The sequence below is a fragment of the Apaloderma vittatum genome, unplaced genomic scaffold, assembly GCF_000703405.1.
Source record: "Apaloderma vittatum isolate BGI_N311 unplaced genomic scaffold, ASM70340v1 scaffold866, whole genome shotgun sequence".
NCBI classification, from domain to species: Eukaryota; Metazoa; Chordata; class Aves; order Trogoniformes; family Trogonidae; genus Apaloderma; species Apaloderma vittatum.
Window position 1 is genome coordinate 19,083 of NW_009722121.1, and position 21,001 is coordinate 40,083.

A 21,001-nucleotide genomic window follows, 5' to 3' on the forward strand; every position below is an offset into this window, starting at 1 on the left:
CTGTAAATGGGAATTTCAAACTGCTGCTTACATCTCAAGGGCTCTTTTGTGAAGATAATGTGATCTGTCTCCAATGTCCCAGGGGAATCCATAGGAAGACTTCTTGAGCTCTGGCTCCCACTTACTCTGCTGCTTGATTTACATTGAAAAGGAGCAGGACGGGACAGAAGGAGCACATCATGGCAGGTTTCACACTGAAAAGCGAAAAGCAACACAGGCGAAGGAGGATTAAAGGAGAATATTTTTCTTTTAGTTACTGGTTCTTGTTTTGAGGACAAATTTGACAGCCATAGCTGTTTTGGAGATCACAAGTTCACTGGAACGTGTTTTGCTTTTCTGTGTGATCTTGGGACTTGTCTCTTTCAATTTCAGAGGATTCTTTTGCCTGCACTGCCTGAAGCCACCCACAGATAGTTTTTATCTCTCTAGAGATTAAAAAAAGAAAGAAAAAAAAAAATCCTTTGCCACTGCTTAAGTTGGCATCACTTTACTCTTGCAAAAGTGTTGCTCTGATTTCCAGTGGGCAGGATTTGGCCTGTGTTTGTTGTTAGCACCTCTGTTGTTTTCTTCTTGTGTCTTACAATGTGCTATTCCTTAACTGCTTGTGTCTGGAGATGTGTTTTCTTCAGCTGTGCTCACCAGGCAGGGGAAAAAGAAGATAGATTGCTATTGAAGGCGTGTGGGTTCCTTTTTTTGCTAATCATTCTGTGGGTAAACTTGGATTGATCCTTTATCTTCAAAGTGATGCTGAGTTTAAATTAACTAAATGTGTTCAAGGGGATTATTTCAGCTCTCTTAAATTCCTGGATGAAGACCCTTTTTTAGAATAAAGTGATCTTTGATTTGATTTTTCTGATGTATTTGCAAAGTGGATTGAACCAAACTCTTAAAAGTTGATTTGGATTCTTCTTCCTGCATATTCCTATGTAGAGAAACACTTAGTCTCTCTCTGCCTCTGGTTCCTCATCAGTAAAACACGGATGACGTAACTTGCCTTGTTTCACAGCGGTGATGCTTGCAGCATCTCTTAATACCTGTGGAATTTAAATTCCTCACCTGGGAGCTTTGTAACGATGCTATATACATCTCAGAACTGGAGGTGGCACTCTTAGGTATTGGCAACTGCACTTAGACCCCCAGGGTAAAAGAGGATGGTGGCATTGTGGAGTGCGATCACCTGCATGCATGCATACCTTTTGGAGGGTGTCTTTGTGTGAAGTGATTTTGGTGGGACCAAGGTTCTGCAGCAGTTTTTTTTTTGAGAACGACTGTGCCTTGATCTAGGAAAATACTTGCAGTGGAATGGAGTTAATTTTCTTCAGAGCGTCCCGTGTCCTGCTGTGCTTTGAATTTTTGGCTAAGCCAGTGTTGATAACACACCAGTGTTTTAGGTGTAGCTGAACAGTGCTTCACAGTGTCAGGGTTTCTGTTTCTCACTCTGCTTGCCCTAGGACGGGGAGGGGGCAGTGCAGAACTTGGGAGGTGGCATAGCTGGCACAGCAGACCTGAACTGGCCAAAAAGCTCTTCTGTCTTATATAATATCATCCTCAGCAATAGTAACTATGGAGTAGTCTTTCCAAAGTAGTCATTGTTCAGAGACTGCCTTTACACTGGTCTACTGTAGGAGGTAGTCAGTGACTACCTTTGCATCCTTGGTTAGTTTTTTGTTTGTGGTATGTTTTTTTGTTTAATTTTTTTTTTCCCACTTACTGAAGTATGTCTGTCTGGAATTACAAGTTGTTCTCACTTTTACTCTTTTGGTTCTTCCCCCTATCCCCCTCGGGTGGGGAGAGAGTATCTGAGTGGATGCTGAGTTGCTCACCAAGGTCAACCCACCACACACTTAGGCACAAATGTATGTTCAGCATATATGATCCTCTTTCCTTCTTCTGAGTGTTTCTGTGGGGATAATTAGGCTGATATCTGTGGCTTTTGCCTGAATTAGCTTTGAGTGTAGAGATTATATGAGAGACCACCTTACTTAGCAAATTTGTCACCCTAAATAACTCCACAATTTGTTGATCAGTTAATCTTTAATTATTAATTTTATACCTTTAAAAATACCATCACCACCCTAAAAAAAAAAAAAAAAAAAAACAGCTACAGACTCCATAGAGCAGTGCTGCTGGCTTTTGCTTTTAGGTCTTTAAGCGAATTTACCCTCAGTAGTGAGCAATTTACTGATGCTGGCTCCCAGGAGCCTGTGGTTCACATTTTAAACTTACTTATTTGGTGCTGTTGCTCTCACACAGATTAGGGAAAGACAGATGAATATTACAGACAAGCTTCCTGTGGCTGGTATGGGAGGGTGAAAAGGTTGCAAACATGATGGGAATAGGTCTGCAGGTGGTGGAGACCCCAGCATGCCAGAGCGAGTGAGTGGAGAGAGCTCATTTCTCGTGGGAATCTGTCTGCAGTCTCTTTGTTGTGCTCTGCGCTGCCCCGTGCTCATCTCTTTGCTCGTTATTAATTACGCTTGGTAAATATGTGGACAGGGCTACTGATGAGTTGTGTTAATCTCTGTGCTGATGTAGCAGGATCGCTTAGAGAGGTGACGAATTTCATGAAGTGGATCAGTGCTGGCCTCTCGTAAGGAGGTCTCCCTGAAATGGTCACCTGCTCGCTCTGACGACTGTGCTCTTCTCTCCTGGGTCTGAGTGTCCCCTGGTGCAGGAGCATGACTGCCTGTTCCAGTTGTTCTGAGCTTCACAGTCAACTCTGAAGGAACTGCAATGTCTTTACACTAATTTGTGGGAAACAGAGTTATATATTCCACTGTGGGGCGTGTGCAAAGCACTTTGCCGGTTTAGAATTGGCAAGATCTGGAGGAGGGTTTAATGAACTAAAGTAATTTTTCTTCATAGTAAAATTTTATGGGCAGGAAAGATTGTTACACCACCAAATACTCCGAAGAGCTTCTGAGCACTTTCGTGATTTATGGGCTCACTCAGGGATTCCTAATAACTGTCTGAAAAATAGGAATCTCCTCAGAAATGTGTTTTCAAGGTAGAATGAAACCTGGGCTACTGTTCCTGGTTTTATTTTTTTCTGCTTTTGTGCCAGCTAAGTTGTGTCAAGAACCGGGTAGCTTGAAGACTTGCTGGCCTTATTTTAGAGAAGTAGTCCATCAAAATAAATCTGGATTTAGTGGTTCAGTATGCTGTACAGCATGATGATAGGATTTCTCATTGCCAGAGACTTGTAATCTGTATTGTAGTAAAAGCTGTTGGAGATAAATAATCGACAGGAGTTGGCTTTTTTTGTCATGCAAGCCTTACAGCAGGGTATTCAGCATACAGTGTAGTTTTTGCAAAACAAAACCATACAGATTGTGGAGAGGCATGTGTGTAAAATAAACTCGTAAGGAAATTCTTGCAGGACTGAAACACCACTTGTTTCCAAAGAAAATATATTTTTTTCTGATTATCCCTTCTCCATCCCCACTTCTGTCTAGAAAACCAAAACAGTTTATTGAATTATTTGGGTCATTTAGTTTTGTATAAGCTCAGCTGGAAATTGCATTTTCCAGAGGGTTTGCGTTGCCTTAAGGGAGTTGTAATTCAGCCTGGCCCATTTCCTCACTCTGTCTTGCAGGCTGGTTTTCCCTTTTTTCATTCTGAACCAGCTGAGCTGCTTGGTGCCCCGAGGGACACCTGCCCCAGGGGTGTCTGGGGACACACAGTGTGGCTCTGTGGAGCCTGGCCCACAGGAGACAGGGTGAAATTTCACATCTGAGCCCTGTTTCCCAGTGAGCAATATGACCCCAGAGAAAAAGGGAGTTCTGCATGGAGCTGACTTGAAAGTAATTCTGGAGAGATTAGCTTGATGAACAGAAACAGCTTAATTTGGCACTACAAGGGTCTTTTCTGTATTTTGATTAAAGAATGCTGAAGTGTAAGTTTTTGTTGTCTCTGAATCAGTATCACTTGGAACTTTTGTTGCTTTTGTTTCTTTTCCCTAGAGCAAAATGTTTTCACCTTAATTTAGGTTGCAGAGTAGGTGTTTTCTATGGGGTAGCAATTCTAGATTTCCCTTAGTTGAGGGGAAGGAAATTTTTATTTTTGTTTTGAAATAATACATTAAATGTGAAATCTCCAGTGTTCAGTTGACTTTAGCTTTTAAAATAAAAACCATCACAATTTTCATGCAAAATTACTCTGGCACAGAAAAGCCACGGTTATTTGTTAGTGTTTACAACAACAAGCTAAGGTTCTTCAACTACACACTGGAAAATGGAATCAAATGTCTCAGCTTGAATCAATGAGTTGTTTTTTTTCTTTTTTTTTATCCTGTCAGAATTCTTTTTCTTAATGTACAATTTTCCTTATGTTTTGTTCCATTCTTTTTCAACTAAAGCATTCAAATAACAGAATGTCTTAGAAAATCTGCTACTTGCCCAAATCTGCCCCTGATATCCCTGCTGCTAGTTTCTTAGCACCTAGCACAGTTGGGGCAATATGACGTGGGGGCCTCAGAATAGCTTCTTGAAACACTTTGAAGTTTCCTGTGTAACGCTATGTCAAAAGCACCCCATGAAAACAACTCGGGCACCAGCTGTGCCTTTCAGGCTTTGATTTGTGTCTTAACTGCATGTGACACTTCTGTAGTAGTTAGGTTTGCTCTGCAGTCTCGGAAGGCAGCGTTGTGGGGAAATGTGCTTTCACAGCTTTTCTTGGGAAAGTGGTGTCTTCAGCCTCTCCGGTCCTTTCTGATATTTGAACTCCCCAACCATTGCAAGAGTTGCCCTTATGGAATTTGAAGTGTCTTGTCTCAAAAGCGAGCAGGGACAGGGGAGGGGCCACCCGGGGTTGTGGTGCAAGACTGTTGCCTGGCCTGGGCGTACAGGGTGAGTGATTTTATGGACAGGTTGCTGTAGGCAACTTTGCTGTGTATTAACACTGCCTCAGGCAACTCCTGCTGTTTCCTGGGACCCTGTGTGAGATTTGACTGCAAAGGGATGCTCATGCTTTTGCTTTCTATGCATTGACAACAGCCAGAGCTGTTTTTTTTTCTTAGTCATCCTGGGCGTAAATCCAGAAAAGCTGTACTAAACAACATGCTTTTACTTTGGATTTATACCTGGGAGCTGAGTTAGGATTCAACCCAGTCCTGTAAAGCTGGTGTTATCCTGCAGTTTGCAGGGCTTAGAGTAGACAAGTGACATCTTCAAAAATGTAGGGCATAGGAGATCTTGGCAGAGGCATATGAAGAGCTGAGAGAGTATGAATGCTGCCTTTCAGTCGTAATTGCAGTTTAAGTTAGAATTACTTGATTGAAATTTGACGAAGACATGGAGATATTATTTAATATGTTTAGGGCTCGATCCAGAATCCACTGACCTAAGCAGAAGTCATCTTGCTTTCTTCAATGGGATTAGGCTTTGAAACTGGAAAATTAACTTTGAAACCTCACTATAGTTGTGAGCAGTAAGAGGGGTGTTATTTCTGGCAGAACAGGGCTTGTGCTGTGGTGTATGGCTTCCTAGAGACTCTGGAGAGGGGTCCTGGCCAAGCCTCTGTGAAAATATAGAGAACATCCTAAAAATGTCTCATCAGGTTCTAGCTGGGAGCAGGCTGCACTGCTTACCTCAGTTGGTGTGAGGAGAGGAGGTAGACAAACCTTGATTGTTGCAACTTGCAGCTGGCTCTTGCCGCTTTGTGTGGGAACGTGTGTGCAGTGTTTACGTTGTGATAAAAAGGATATTATCCTTATTTCCCCATTGCACAGCATTGGTTTAGGCTGACATAGGCTCACATACGCTGACTCAGATCTGCTTGGCAGGTTCCTTTTCACACCCTGCTGGAATCAGCTTGGCTTTTATCTTCCTCCTAAAGGTCTCTGTGTGGGGAAATAAAGGGACAAAATACAATTGAGGATGAGGAAAGTGAATCCAGTAGAGAGAGGAATGCTCTGAGCGTCTATTCTAAAGCCATTAAGTTGGGCACTGACTGCGTAGTCACGTACCAAGGTCCCTTACAATTTGAACAGGTCTCTTCCTGGTATTATGCTGACAGTAAGCAGCTGCTGCAGCTGTTGTGATATTGATTAACCCTTTGGCATTTTTCTGCAAAGCTTTAAACCCCTCACCCAGTAACCTTTCAGGTGGGAAACCCAAATGAAAGGTGTGGTGGGTCCCATTGCTGTGGGAGGAGGAAGAGCGAGGGAGATGGGGCTTTTGTGGTAGAAAAGATCCTTGTTGCATTGAAAAACATTAATAAACTCGATTCCAGATGTGAGTTTCGTCTCACATTTGGACCTGTCTTCTAGCCAAAATATGACGTACCTGTTAAAAAAACTCCGAATAACCCCCCTACAAGTATTTACTAAAAATTTCCTTAAATGCCTTCACAGTCCAAGCAGATGCAAGAGGAAGCTAGCCTGTTCTTGAATCTTGCAAGGAGGAAACAATCCTGAAGTGTTAAAACAATGCAAAACAAAAATTAAGAAATGCCCCAGAGCTCTTCCCCAGACTGGTCGCATAGAATCTGAGGGCATGAACTGTGTGACAATAGTTATTCTAAAAAGGCAAGGAGCAGATGCTCAGATACTCTTTAACTTCCACTGAGGAACCTATATTCTTCCTGCAAGTGTTCCCATCCTATCTGAGCCTGGGAGCTTGCAGAGGGGCTCACAAGTTATTGGGGTGCATAGCTGCCTTTCTGGGAGAGAAAGGCATTGGGCAGTGTAGCTGGATTACATTTACCTGTGAAATCTGAGGTCAGAGCGCCAAGGGTGTCAGACGGAATATATTCCCCTGTAGTCCCCCATGTACTGCTTAACTCCCCTCACCTCCTACCTCAGTTTTGCAAGGGCATGACATGGGAGTGTTCATGGCTCGCCAGAAAGTTAGTTGGTGAGTCCTGAAGGCCCTAACTCTCCTTGAGAGCTAAAGATACAGCTGAAGTTTTGTCTCACTCAGTGTATAAGCTGAATGTCATGCTCTGTGTCCATCCCTCTGTTTTACCGCTGCAGAAAGCATGTGGACATTCCCATGCTCCTGGAGTCAGTGACAGCAGAGAGAGAACAACAAAGCTCATTCGGGACAAAATGGACTGTTTTGCAGATAAATAAACTTGCCAGTTCTTTCCATGGAGACTCACTAATTTGTGGTAGCACTTTGAGAAACAGGAAGAGTCGACTGTAATTTTTGATTAGGCTGTTGAGTAAACAAGGGTGCATCTGATTCCATCCCTGACCTTGCATAAACTTAGTTGCAGAGAGGGCAGCTCACAGTGTTTGATTAATTCCTGTTGGTATGTTTTATTTAAAATGCAAAACATGAGATGAAAATAAATGTTACTGGCTACATGATGCATTAAGCTAATGATTTTTATTTGTTTTTTTAACTTACTTGAACCTGTAATACCACAATTGAAGTGGATAAATGCTAAGCTTTCCTTTGGGTAATTTCAGATGCCTTGTGTATTACTACACAGTCTAAAGGAAAACTTTTTTTTTTTTCTTTTCCCTTTCTCTTCCTCCCTCCCTTCCCCCTCCACAGGTGATTCTAATTCTGACAAAACTCTACGACTTCAACTTGGGGAGTGTTACAGAGAGCTCACTGTGGAGGTAAGTGGTTTGTAGAAATGACAGTGACTGGTGTGAAGGGGTTGCACTGTCTCTCCTGTAAAACTGGCCACTGAGGAAGGGTGGTATCCGAGTTGATCAGGGGAGAAGGCCGGAGGTGCTTTTTGGGAAAAGGACATGCAATTAAGCTCACACTGTTTCAATGAAGTGCGGTCTGTTTCTTGATGTAAGGACACTTCCTTGGCATACAGAAGAGCTTAGTTTCATTCTTGCTATTGCACAAACTGCTGAATGTGTATGTAGTTGGTGGAACTGTTGCTCCAGGTGTGATTAGCTTCTTGACGGATGGCCTCTCATAGTTCTTTTTTCCCCACCTAAGTTAAAAGCCCCTGTTTGAAGCAGACACTTTGGGCATGTGCTGCAGGTTTATTCCTATTAATATATTTAAGGGTTAATTGTTCAGTAGAGTTCTTGAAAGTTCTCAGTTTCATTAGTGCTTCCAAAGTCTAATTGCACTGTACTATGGTAATCTGCAAGAAAATATAAATAACTGTGCAGCTAATAAGAGAGAACACAGTCATTTCCACTTACCTTGGTATTTTTCAAGATATTAAAACCATAAAAATTTTTTACCTCTTTACCTAACAAGTACAAATAGCACTGTGATTGTACTTTAAACATAATTGCCAAGCAATCTACTCTGCATAAATAATGGAATGAGGCAAATCCTGTCCTAATACTGAGCTCACAAGCATCACCAGAGCTCTGCAGAAAGGTAACAACAGCATCCCTTTTGGAGTTCTCTCAGAGTGATGGAAATGTAGTTCATCAGTACAACTGAAGGCATCCGGTACTTGGTCAACTAGGGAAACCCACTGATTTGTGAGTTTGTCTCAGTGTGTTCTGGGACACTTTTGCATCTTTTCTGCAGTGGAATATGGGCCAGCCTGGAACCTAGAGACTTGGGAATGTTGAGAAGTCAGAATCTCGTGGGCTCTTTCCCAAGGTCTGGGAGGAAAGCTAAAGGTAAAGAGCTAGTACGCAGAGCTTCTGGTCTCTAGACTTTAGTTTCCTACCTGGAAAATTCAGGTTTAAGCCATGCTCTGCTTCAGAGGGGAGTCTTAGAGAGTGGCTGTGAGTTTCTTCAGAAAGGACATTGTAGAAATGCAAATAGGTATTAATGGAAGCCATAAGCCAAGAAAAAGTCTCCTTTTCTCAGGATTTTCTGTTCTATTTGCACATTAAGGCCTCTGAACCTTTGCATTATTTAAATTGGTACTTTTCAATATTTTCTTTTAATTTTTGAGACCCTGAAAACTTCAGAAGGAGGATCTGTCTTTGCAGAGTGAATTTTGGTGCCTTTTGGTGGTAGGTTTGCTTTCTTTAGCTACATTTTGTAGACTCCCTCAAAGCCGTCTTTGAGCCTGCAGAGCTGATGCATCACTACTGAATGCCAACTATCAAGTAATTATCAGAAGAATGTCTGGATATTTCCAGGACTTGTGTTTGTTTGTTTGTTTGGCTTTTTTGTCTTCTTATTTTCTGGGACTATGATGCATCTTTTCTGCTAACCAGGAGTCCTGCCCATATTAGCAGTGGTGCTGTGTGATATCTATTCTGAACACTTGGCAAATGCAGTTGCTTCCACAAGAGAGGAGTGGCTTATGTGTCAGAGACAATGAATCAGACAGCAATGCTTCAAAGGATGCTAAGATAGAGCAGGATGCAATGCAATCTCCAAATATCATCTTGCCTCTGTCTGCTTCATGCATCAAAAGCTTCTTCTTGGTTTCCCCTGGGTTATGGCATGAGAGGCTTCTTTAATGGAACTCTGAATTGCCATATTACAGAAATTTCTAATCCCTGCATCTAAACACAAAGACAAGTAAATCAATAAGAAAACATCCTGAATGTAATTAAAAGAGAGAGGAAGAGCAAAGAAGGGAGAGAGGAGAATTAAAAGTTATGTGGAAGCTGCTCTTATATCAGGTTGATACGAGTTTAGACAGAGGAAATGCTGGTCATTATTTGAATGCAAGAACACAGACATTGCTCTAATAAGCAAATCCACGCTTCTGGGGCTGAAATCACGGCAAAGGCCTCTGTTTCTACTGAAGCAGCCAGCTTCAAGAAAAAGACACACTCAGCCACTGAAAATCCTCCCCCTTGTGAATGCCACCTCTTCTTCATCACAAGAACTGCCTGTCAGTTGTGGTTTGGATTTTGTTTTTCTCACCAAGTTTAGCGGAGATGATTGTTTTCCTCCTATGAAAGGAAGCTACTTTATTGCAGTTGTACTTGTGGTAGTGCGAGAAATCAGAATTTGTGGAGAGGGGTAGTTTTGTAGGTCAGCAAATATAATTGTAAAAAGTATTTAAGCTTCTCAGGCATGCAAACCCTTCATCCGTTCCAATTGCCTGGCAAAATATCTAACTGGGTGGTTGGGAGTGCAGCTCCATCCTGCCTGCTTTGGGTGAAAATTGGGTTAAGAGCTGGACATACACTTTCTGCAGCTTTTGACCCTTCACTAGCACTTCTTCTCCATCAACAAAAGGAAAGTGGTTTTCCCTCTTAATCTGTAAACTTGTATGGTTTTGATTTGAAGTGCTGTTGGAGCACCTCTAATTCCCAAATCCTCTGTAAGCCTGGGTCCCTGAATCAAATTTCATTGCCCATGATGAACTCTAAGCACACAGGAGTGTTCTATCAAGAAATGTGAACTCTCTCTGTAAAAGAGTGGGGCCCAGGCTGCTTCTTAGGAATTGCAGTCAAAGAAGGCATCTGTTGAACAGAGGAGAATTAGAGGATTAGATGTGCAAAATACGGTGTCTAAAAGACACCCTTTGCAACCAAGAGTTGAAAGATTGTTTTTGAGGGTTTTTTTTGGCTATTTTTCTGCTGAAAAATCACAGGCTGATTTTATTAGGAGGAAGAGAGAAGGGTAAGTCTCTTCATGGCTTATTTCTTCAAATGTGTGTGTGTGCATAATACTTCCAGATCTGATGATAGAAATTGTGATTGTGAATTTTGATTTCAGCTCTATGTTGTGTTTAGATATATTGTATGGTGAGTTTTGTAGGCTGTGTGGTAGGCAGCAAGTCCTTTCAATAGTTAATCTTGCTGTTCAGTTCTTTCATTCTTGTGTGGCGAGTGTGAATAAACAGGAGCAATCTGCTGAGCTCTTTTTCTTACTCTGTGGGTGTCCTGGTCTGAGAGCCCCAGGATGAAAGTTCTCTGGGACTCCTGGCTCAGGGGACAGTCACAGCGGGGAGGGGACAGCTGTGCCTGTGGGGAGGAGAGGCTGGGTCAGGTGACCCAAAAGGACCAATCACAGTGTTCCTGCCCATGTGCTCACTATATAAGGGTCCCTAAGAACAACCCTTCAGTGCCTGCTGTGCTGAAGGGGCTCCTGCTGGCTGTTTGCCATCTCTCCCTGTGCTGCTGGTGTTCCCACCTCTTGTTTTCAGGTGGCAGAGGAGCACCCTTCATCAGGACAGGTTGTCTTCCCCTGCCTCCCTGGGTGGGAGTGGCATGGCTGCTCCAAGAGTTCCTTTTCTGGTTTTTCTGGACTGCCATTGAGACTCTGGGTTTGCGTAACCCTGTCGGCTGCTGAGTCCGATCTGGGACTTTTTCACTCGGGGCCTAGTTGTCATCTGGAAGGTGTGAGTTCTTTATTAGCATATTCTGTTGTAGCTTTGAATATATCTACATACTTGTATAGATTTGTATATAACATCTTCATTGTTACTGTGCCTGTTATTTCCTACATCATTAAACTGGTTTAAGTTGGTGTTTTGTTTTTTTTTTTTTAATTTTCAATCTTAAAGTCTCCTCCTGTTATCTTCCTGCTGGGAGAGTGGTGAGGCTTTACAGAGAGTGTCTGTCAGAGTTTAGTGGCTGTCCCACCCTAAACCTCAACTGTGGGCATTTTAGATTTCATGGGTTTTACAAATGAAGGAAGAGCCTTGTGAGCATTTCCTTGCTTTTTGCTAATCTAGTCTCCTGTTTAAGCTGTACAGTATTGAAATAAGGTTATTTGAACATGGATAGGTATTTGAAGTTGCTATTGTAATATTTAAAATGTTTTCAACTGTTTCAGCCACTGTGGATTGAGCAGTTATTTCTTCTGAGATAACTTGAATAAAAGTTTTTCTATTGATGCCTTTTTTAGTATCCAGAAACTGTTACATTTGTTTGGATTGCAATAGCTAAAAAGATAGCCTCCATCCCAAGGGAGCTTTCAATCTCAAATGAAGACGAAGAGACAACAGGGCGATGTAGCAGACGAGAAGCACAAGTTAGCACGATGGCATTTATGATCAATGTGATAATCGTGACTGCAGCACATCAGCTAATTAGGCAGTGGGGAGTAGTTCAGATTTTATTTCAAAGTGCAAGCACTCGCATGTATCAGCTCTGAGTCCCTGCTACTATTTTATCCACCTTTGATAGGTCCCCTGGAGTTGCTTTCCTCTGGCTCTGGTCCCAGCTAAATTATCTGATGGTACATAATGCTGGCCTGTGCGTTAACCCATACTCAGAATCATAACAACTCTTTCTACTTAAGAGGTTAAAAGGCTGTTGAAAGAATTTTTGCATATATTCCTTCTTGTTTTCGTGTTTATTAACCAAGAATTTATGTTTCCATGGCAGCAGTCAAGAATTCCCAAGCATTTTTTACTCTTGTAGCTGCTGTGCCTGAAGAGGTTAGTCTGTTGTCTTAAAAAACCCCCACAACCTTTAGATTTTTAACAGAGACAGGTGCAGCTCATAGCTTGGAGGTGTGAGAAGTAAAACCTCTCAGCTTGGTTGGCAGCTGCCTTATGTCTTGCATTCCTCCTTCATTCAGTTCTTTTTGAATTACCAAGGGGTTTTACAATGTTTCCTCCCATGTCCTTGCCTCTTATGCCACCCACAGTCTCCAGAGACCATCAGCATGTTTCAGAGTACCTCTACAATTTGTTGCCTTTGCAAAGTTTCACAGCTCGTGCTGATTTCTGTGCCCTAGGTTTATGTGTTGCATATGGAGCTGGTTTCAGATAGGGCTGCTCTGTAGGTGTGAAAAGGTGAATGTGATGGGAAATGCCACATCTTTCCTTTGGGAACTGGGACTTAGTCTCCTTGCTCCCAATGTAGCAGCCTCTAAGATGGCTGAGTAAGAAGACAAGAGATCAGGAGCTTCAATAAGCCTGACTCAGATTTCCATATTATCCTCTGCAAAACAGGCTGAACCTGAGATAGGTCATGGCACAGCCAGGGCTTCCTTAAGAGTGTTTCTACACTGTGGTTCTGAGAATGGCGACTTCTCTTGCTCCGTGCTGGTCTGGCTCCAGATATTTTGCAGTGGAGCATTGTATTTTCCTGAAATTTGCTATTGCAGTCTCCAGACAGCCACTGTGACCAGCTGACATCTCCCTGCAATATTGTCAAATTTGATTATATTTATTTGTTTTCACTTTTATGCTGACAACATGTGTCTTAGATACATGTTATTTTCGGGAGGACTGTGTTCAGGCATAAAATTAATGGAACTGGTTTCTAAAGGCTTCCCGTTATTGCATCTTATTTTGCATTTTTTAACACCACCACGAAGTGCGGGAATCCTGTGCTGATGAGAGGAAAAGTTTCTTATATCTGCAATTGCTCAGCAGGATCCTTCCTTCCATGCCCTGATGACTATGCTAGCACATCCCTGACCTCTCTTGGATTTGAAAACCAGGATGCCCAAAATTTTACATCTCCTCTGTTGTGGTTTGTTAGATTGTATAAACAACGTAGCTCAATGATGGCTAGTTTTTTCAAGCTGTGGGAGCTCCCTGTCAAAAGCTTTGGGGTTGAGAGCTGCTAGTTGCAGACTAGCTGAAGAACTAAGGGAATGGGAAGCTGCAGCAGATGACTGCAGTGCAAGATGAGAGTTGCTCCTCAGGGCTTCCAGCACCCCGAGTTGCAACTGGTGTGGGCCTTCAGCAGCATCCCAGAATAATGCAGTTCTTAACCTCTAGTATTCTTGCTAATTCATCTTTTCTCCACAGTGGATGATTCAGGTTACCTTGGCTCAGCACAGCCTGGCTGTCAGTCATAGATGCCATCTTTGCATGGAAGCAACGCTCCAACTATTTGGGAGATGCACAGCAGCTGTATGTTGGCCCATTCCTGAGCTAGCTGCTGCTAAATGAAGATCGTGGCTATTTAATAAAGAGAATTTCCTTGACCTGAAGCGCTAGGTAGTTACTATCTGTGAAGAATAGAAAATGCAGCATCCTTGAGCCAACTGAAAATTTCTTCTCTGCTCTCATGGCTAAATTCCTACTTATTTTGGAGAAACAGGTCTTGTTCTCTTGCTCAGGCTGACATACTAGGTTTGGCAAAGGCTCTTGATATTTGTAGTTGTCCAGCTGCACGTGTTGCAGCAGGTATCAGCAAGGGGGGGGTCCTAGTTAATAAACAGGAGCAACAGAAAAATCTTTACAGGTGAAAATAGTTGTTGAGTGTCAGCAAAGAGAAATTAATGGATAAAGAGCATTGCATTAAGTTAAGCTGTAGGGATGCTAAATGTTCACAGAAAGTGTTATATATACAAGGACTTGTATGTGCTCTTATCATATCTTAAGAGCAATAACGGGGTAGTTTGGCTTCCTTGTGTTTGCTGGTTCAGGGGTGGTATCTGTGACAGTAATGTTAGGAGTTGCTGGTTATCAGATGGTAATAACCATTGACCACCTTATCTCATTGTAGAAGTGAAGCCACTTGAAGCAATTAATTAAGATCTGATTCAAAATTATTTTCTGGTTTGGGGTGTTCATTATCCTTCTATCTGTGGTTTTCCAGAGACCTAAACTAGTATTTTGTGTGGCTTTCACAAAACGTACATAAAGGATTGTTTGGATTTGCTTGGGCTATGTGAATGTGAAGATCCATGGGAACTAAAAAAAAAAGAAAAATTAAGAAAAAAGAATCAAGGAGTGGAACAGAATAAACTATAGGTCTAGACCTCCTCAGATGCCCTTCACAGTCCCAGGTGGTGTCCAGAGAACAGTTTTTTTGCAGTTCAAAATAGAAGAAGATGCTGTCATTGCAACAAATGGGTAATGTGAGTTAAAATGTTTGAAACATTTGTTTGGGGAATGAGTCATGAATATTAATAGGCTTATCTTAAATTCAGGGCTATATTTTAGAGTTAGGTAAACTCAGTAATAAAAATAATATTTCATTCTTTAATTCTTTATTTCATTTTTTAAGTATATGGCTAACTCTGGAGAGAAGTTTAATTTGTCTGTTTCCCATTGCTGCCCTAGTCCTGTTACATCCCACAGGATTTTTCTACACGGGAATGGTGTGTAGATTAAAGTCCCACCTTTGCTTATTGAGATGCCTTAGTCATCTTGTTTCATGGAGCTCATTTGTCTTTGGTGAACCAGCCTTGTGGCTGGTCCATTTATTGTGTCTCTTAATTTCTCCATCAATGACCTTTCTGTGGGAGTGGAGATATCATCAGACAGAGGGGACCTTTTGAATTTATTAATTTTTTGTTTGCCAAGAAAGCTCTGAGACTAATTGCCAAGACTTCCCAGAAGATAGTAGTTTACAAATTTTAGTGACACTTATGATTTATTAATGTGCTTCCCCCTGCATCTGCTCATCCCTATTCCTTGGTGGAACTCCATTTAATAAAAACAGAACCGCAGATTGTAGAGATGTTTTAGGTAGGCTGTTAATTAGGGTTTTTTTGCCTGTATTCAGAGTGGTTTATTCATACCTGTGATTCTCTGAAGACGGAGGTAAGTCTTGGCTTTGACTACGTTCTGCCCCAATCTCAATTTGGTGAGAGTGTTGCGTGGTGGTGGCACAGAGGTTCACTTCTGCGTGTGTGTGTAACTCGCTGTTCAATGCAAGCTACACGTGTCTGTGCTTCATTCACAGATCTTTTGCTGCTTGAGAGTGGGGCTGCTTTGTTGGAGCTGTTGACCTTCAGACGTTTGGCTATGAGAGGACTGGGCTGGTACCTAATGGTGGATGCTGCAGATATGTTTATGTAGAATGCATTCGTTAAATAGGTCTAGAGAGGTCATGTGATTGTACTGAGTTTTGATCTCATAGATAACTGGGTTATTGAAATGTTCCTGTTAATTAATAGGCCTGGGAATTTTTGAATACACCTTGATTTCTGGCTGGAGACAGGGAGACAAGAAGAAAAGACAATTTATCAAATTCCAAACTTTCTGAGGGAATGTTCTTAGGACTGAAGTGGAACTCCAGGTAAAATGTAGAGACGGCAAACGTGAGCTGTCTTTTGTTTTAATTTTCCATGTTTCAGGTAACAGACCAAGGTATTTCTCTTTTCTTCTCTTCCTCATAACTGTTGAATTATGTATGCTCTGCACAAGAGCTCCAACAGGAGAGCTCTCTCCGGGGAGAGACTGATACTAATCTTTTGTGTGGAAGATCCAAGTTCAAGCCCTTGCTCTGAATAAGTATAAAGGGAAGTGCTTTTTTATTTCACAAGTAATTAAATTGTGTAACTCATTACTACAGGATGTTGTGAGGCAGAAATAATAAAATTAAAAATGGATTTCGAAAGAGGATTTGATGAATTAAGGGAGGATATTTCTGCTGGTGACTGTTCAATGTGATAGTGTGGCAGTAGCCTGTGGTTTATATTAATTATTTTATGATATGACATTCTACAGGAATAGACAGTTCTACAGCTTTTGGATCAGCATTGCAGAAACGTCATCCATTTCTGTTACCTAATCTTCAGCAATGAGATATTTGTGCTATAGGTATTCTAATGGAATAGCTGGGATTGTGCTGGAGACATGATACACCACAGTATTTTAGTGGTTTGGCGATTTAGAGATCAGTAAATCAAGATAACTTGGTGAGAGACCATGAGAAAACTCGCAATTTCTTTTATCTCTTCCTTGTATTTCTCCCAGACTATTCTGTGTCAGGTTAGCAAGTAATACAAGTTTTTGATCTGACCTCCTGTGGCTGTCTTACTCAACCAAAGAATTTGATTAATCTATACCACAGGTAGATTCTCCATCGATTACCCAACTGGTGGCTGTCTTGGAACTGTAGTTAAAAAAAACAAAGTAAAACAAAACCGACAAACCAGACTATCTTTCGTGTAATTTAATTTTCCAGCAACGCCTTTCAGGCACTCAACTTGATTTGATCATCCTGACAATGGATACTTAAACCTGTCCAGATCTCTAGTCTTTCCATTCTGCAAAACTAGATGATGAAATGGGAAATTTAGGGAATTTAATGGCAAAAGGTGTTTCTGCTGTTGATACAGTCATGAGAATCTCAGTGTGAATTAATAAATTTTTTTTGTGGGGGAAAAAAGAAAAAAAGTCTTTGGGGAGCTGGAAGAGTATGCTTGTCCCTGCTTTTGCAGCTTGTATACGCTGTATTTAATGTAGTTTCTCTGTCCTTGTGAATGAATTTTTGATTATGAGCTCCTCAAGAAAGGAGACGCCCTATCTCATTAATTTGGAGCTCAGGTCATGTTCCTGGGCATTTAGTCCTGGGACTTTGGAGGAGAATGTCAGAAGAAGCTTTTTGAAGCGTCATAGTCCCTATGAAGTCATATTGTCAGGGATGGCAGGTAAAGTGTGTTTGTAGTGCTTTGCCTACTTGTTAAGAAAAGTAGCGAGGCAGCATTCCGGAGGGAGTCTGTAGCCAAGAACCTGCTGCTGCAGATCCTGTGGGTGTTGTGGCTGTTGCTGCATCAGCAGAGCTGCATCTGTTAATAGGAATTGGCTATTCCATCTCTTCTTTATCATTTGGAGCAGCAATTCCGTTGCTCTCATTAGAGAGTTGCTCCTTTTGTTGAGTTATCTCATCTTACATTCTAATTAGATTTGGATGCAGACCTAAAAACTTTTTTCAAGAAACCACACGTAAAAATGAATTTGTCTTGGCCTTACTAATGTCTTTTTCTGATCTCTTTACTGTGCAGAGGAGTTCCGTTGGCACAGATTAGTAGTGGGTGCATTCAGTGTAGGTATGTGCCAGTATTAATGAAAACCACACGTTAAATTCACTTGTAAATATGCAAATAGATAATTGCAAAATAGAACTTCCATAATGAATTAAATAAGAACTTTCACACTCAACCTGATCTAGTAGGACTTGGAAAGCCTGAGAAGAAAATTGTGTGGTGTGGATAGGGTCTCTATTAAAAGAAGTGGGTGACAGGGTGGGACCTCATCAGTGTGTGCAAATACCTGAAGGGAGGGTGCAAAGAAGGTGGAGCCAGGCTCTGTTCAGTGTTGCTCAGAGACAGGGCAAGAGACAATGAATGGGCACAAACTGAAACTCATGAGTATCAGGAAACGTTTTTTACCGTGTAGGTGATGGAGTACTGGTACAAGTTGCCCAGGGAGGTTGTGGCGTCTCCATACTTAAATTTATTCAAAAGCCATCTAGACTGATCCTGGGCAACTGGCTTTAGGTGGTCCTGCTTGAGCAGGGACCAAATGAGCTCCAGGTGTCCCTTCCAACCTCAACCATTCTGTGATTCTGTGAAGAATAAAGGAACATTGGACAAAAGTCAGAAGAAATAGAAAAATTTGGTTCTTAGGACCATGTATAGTTAATCCTTGGATTTCTTTGATAGGAGCATGTTTTGGGAGGTAAAGTTCACATGCATTCAAGTGGATTCTTGATGAGTTCCTAGAAGCAAAAAAAAAAAAGTAAAAAAAAATTCTGTCAAGGGTTTTATTACATGCAAAGACTTTATCTGTGGCTTGGAAAGTCCCCAGGCCTCTGACCAGTTAGATACAGGTAGGCACTTACTCCCTGGGAGGTCAGGGCTGAATCAGGAGCCAGTAGGCTCTTGTGCTGAACAGTTTCTGTGTTGGTGCCACCTCATGGCTTGCTGCGGGATGTGATTCCTGTCCACACTAAACCTAGACTTTTTATCAATTTACATGATTTGTTTCTCTTTGAGTGAGCTGTCCTTTTCTTTTCTCTTCCTACCTCCCTCTTCCTCTGACTTTTTTTTTTCTTTCCAATTAGGTTTGGGACCAAGTCATATATATCTTTGATGTTTTGTACAGTGGTTGGTAGAATTTAGTACTTTAACATGGGTTGTGTGTGTTTATATTGGCATTTTATTATGTTGTGAGGTGTTTGGTTTTTTTTCCTAAATGTGATGCCAGTTTATAATGGCTATAAAGAACGTGAAGGATGGGGAAACATTGTTAGAAAACATGCAAGAAATCCTTCCATCTTGCCTTTAGTCTGGTCTCTCTCTCATTATCTCTATGATGTGCTCACTAGGCTTCTAATAAAGTTAGTAAGTGCCCAGTATCAAGTGGTCAGTTCTCCAGTTAATATTAACTCAAGGCTATATTCCCTCAGCCTGGAAGGTAGCCTTTGATTTATTTGCTTACCACATGTTCTTCATCTGTAATATCTGTCAGCCCGTTCTTTTACAGTATGACAGACCAAGTTAAAATGAAAGCTCCTGTAAACTAGATGATGGGAAGCTCATGCATTTTTACATGGAGATTTTCTGCTTCTGAATAAAACTGTAAAAGGTTAGTGAGGCCATTCTGTATCTAGATTATTAGGGCTTCTTTCTGAAACTTTGACAGCCAATTTCTTTAGGGAGTTGTCTCCATAAATATTAGTAGTCAATTGTATCCAGTTATCTCTGAAGTCTCCTGTCCACATGCCTGAATCTAGCAACAGGCTCTCTGCGGGAGTTGGGTGTTCAGCATCCTGTAAGTCTGGTCAGGGATGCAAATGCGGTGCTGTATTGGGAAAGTTGAGGTATATTACCCCATGATAAATCTAAGTATATTGTATGGCATCTACAACAGGACTGTTACATTTTCTTTTATGGATCTTGTAGTCTAGCTTAGAGGATCCGTGAGGAAGATGACAATAGGAAACTGCTTTTAGGAAGATGGCTGGGCTGTTAATACAACCATTATCTCCAAACTTACCCCAAAGTCAGGTAGTTGCTCAGGGGTGAGGCACACTGTGAGCTTTCCTTAGTGAGATCTAGTGCATTTAAGATGCGACTGTCTCCAGCTATCTGTAAGTACTGCCAGGAGTGCAGGGCTTCATAGCAAGATTAGATGGGCTGAATGGATGTGTGCAGCTCAGCTGTGCACCTTCACGGCCCAGAGCCTTGGCATGGACTCGCATACCCTGGGGTCTGAGTTCATACACTGTGCTCTGCATAGTGGGGCAGGTAAGCAATAAGAAATGGAGAAATGGGGCAGGTAAGCAATAAGCTAGGACTGGTATCATCTGTAATCATGAGTTTGTACAAACCCTGGTGGGTTCAGAAGCCACCTAGCAAGAGGTATGAAGAGAGGAAGAACAACCCATCACTGAGAGGAAAGCAAATGTTGCTCCAGCTTTCAAAAAGGAGGACCTGGGTAACTGCAAACCAGTCAGCCTCACCTCCATCCCTGGAAAGGTGATGGAACAACTTATAATTGATGCTGTCTCTAGGCATATCAAGGATAAAAGGGTCATTAGGAGCAGTCAACATGTGTTTTCCAAGGGGAAGTCATGTTTGACCAGCCTGATAGCCTTTTATGAAGACATAACCAGGTGGATAGATGATGGCAGTGCAGTGGACATGGCTTATCTGGATTTCACTAAAGCATTTGACACTGTTTCCCACAGTATCCTCATAGGTAAACTAAGCAAGTGTGGTGTGGATAACCGAGTAATGAGGTGAGTTGTTAACTAGTTGAAGGGGAGAAGTCAGAGAGCTGTGGTCAGTGGGGCAGAGTCTAGTTGGAGGCCTATATCTAGTGGAGTCCTTCAGGGGTCAGTACTGGAACAGTACTAAATATATTCATCAATGACCTGGACGAGGGATTAGAGAGCGCTGTCAGCAGGTTTGCTGATGACACAAAACTGGGAGGAGTGGCTGACACACCAGCAGGCTGTGCTGCCATTCAGAGAGACCTGGACAGGCTGGAGGGCTGGGCGGGGAGAAATCTTACGGAGTTCAACAAGGGCAAGTATAGAGTCTTGCACTTGGGAAAGAATAACCCCATGTGCCAGTACAGGTTGGGGACTGACCTGCTGGAGAGCAGCGTAGGAGAAAGGGACCTGGGGGTTCTGGTGGGCAGCAGGATGCCCATGAGCCAGCAATGTGCCCTCGTGGCCAAGAAGGCCAATGGCATCCTGGGGTGTATTAGAAGGGGAGTAGCTTGTAGGTCGAGAGAGGTTCTCCTCCCCCTCTGCTCTGCCCTGGTGAGGCTGCCTCTGGAATATTGTGTCCAGTTCTGGACTCCTCAGCTCAAGAGAGACAGGGAGCTGCTTGAGAGAGTCCAGCACAGAGCCACAAAGATGATGAAGGGAGTGGAACATCTCCCTTATGAGGAAAGGCTGAAGGTGCTGGGTCTGTTTAGCTTGGAGGAGGCTGAGAGGTGACCTCATAAATGTTTATAAATACGTCAAGGTGGAGCGTCGGGAGGACGGGGCCAGGGT

General features: G+C 42.2%; 1 protein-coding gene across 1 annotated transcript in view; it reads left to right on the plus strand.

Annotated features, from left to right (window-relative positions):
* Positions 1 to 7,502: 7,502 nt before the first annotated feature.
* SORCS3 (sortilin-related VPS10 domain containing receptor 3) overlaps positions 7,503 to 21,001 on the plus strand; it is a gene marked incomplete at its 5' end in the record, with an annotated part of 198,980 nt that continues 185,481 nt past the window's right edge. Inside the window, one exon of the mRNA XM_009871634.1 lies at positions 7,503 to 7,570. Within this exon, the coding sequence (XP_009869936.1) occupies positions 7,503 to 7,570 (68 nt within the window). The remainder of the gene's footprint in view (positions 7,571 to 21,001) is intronic.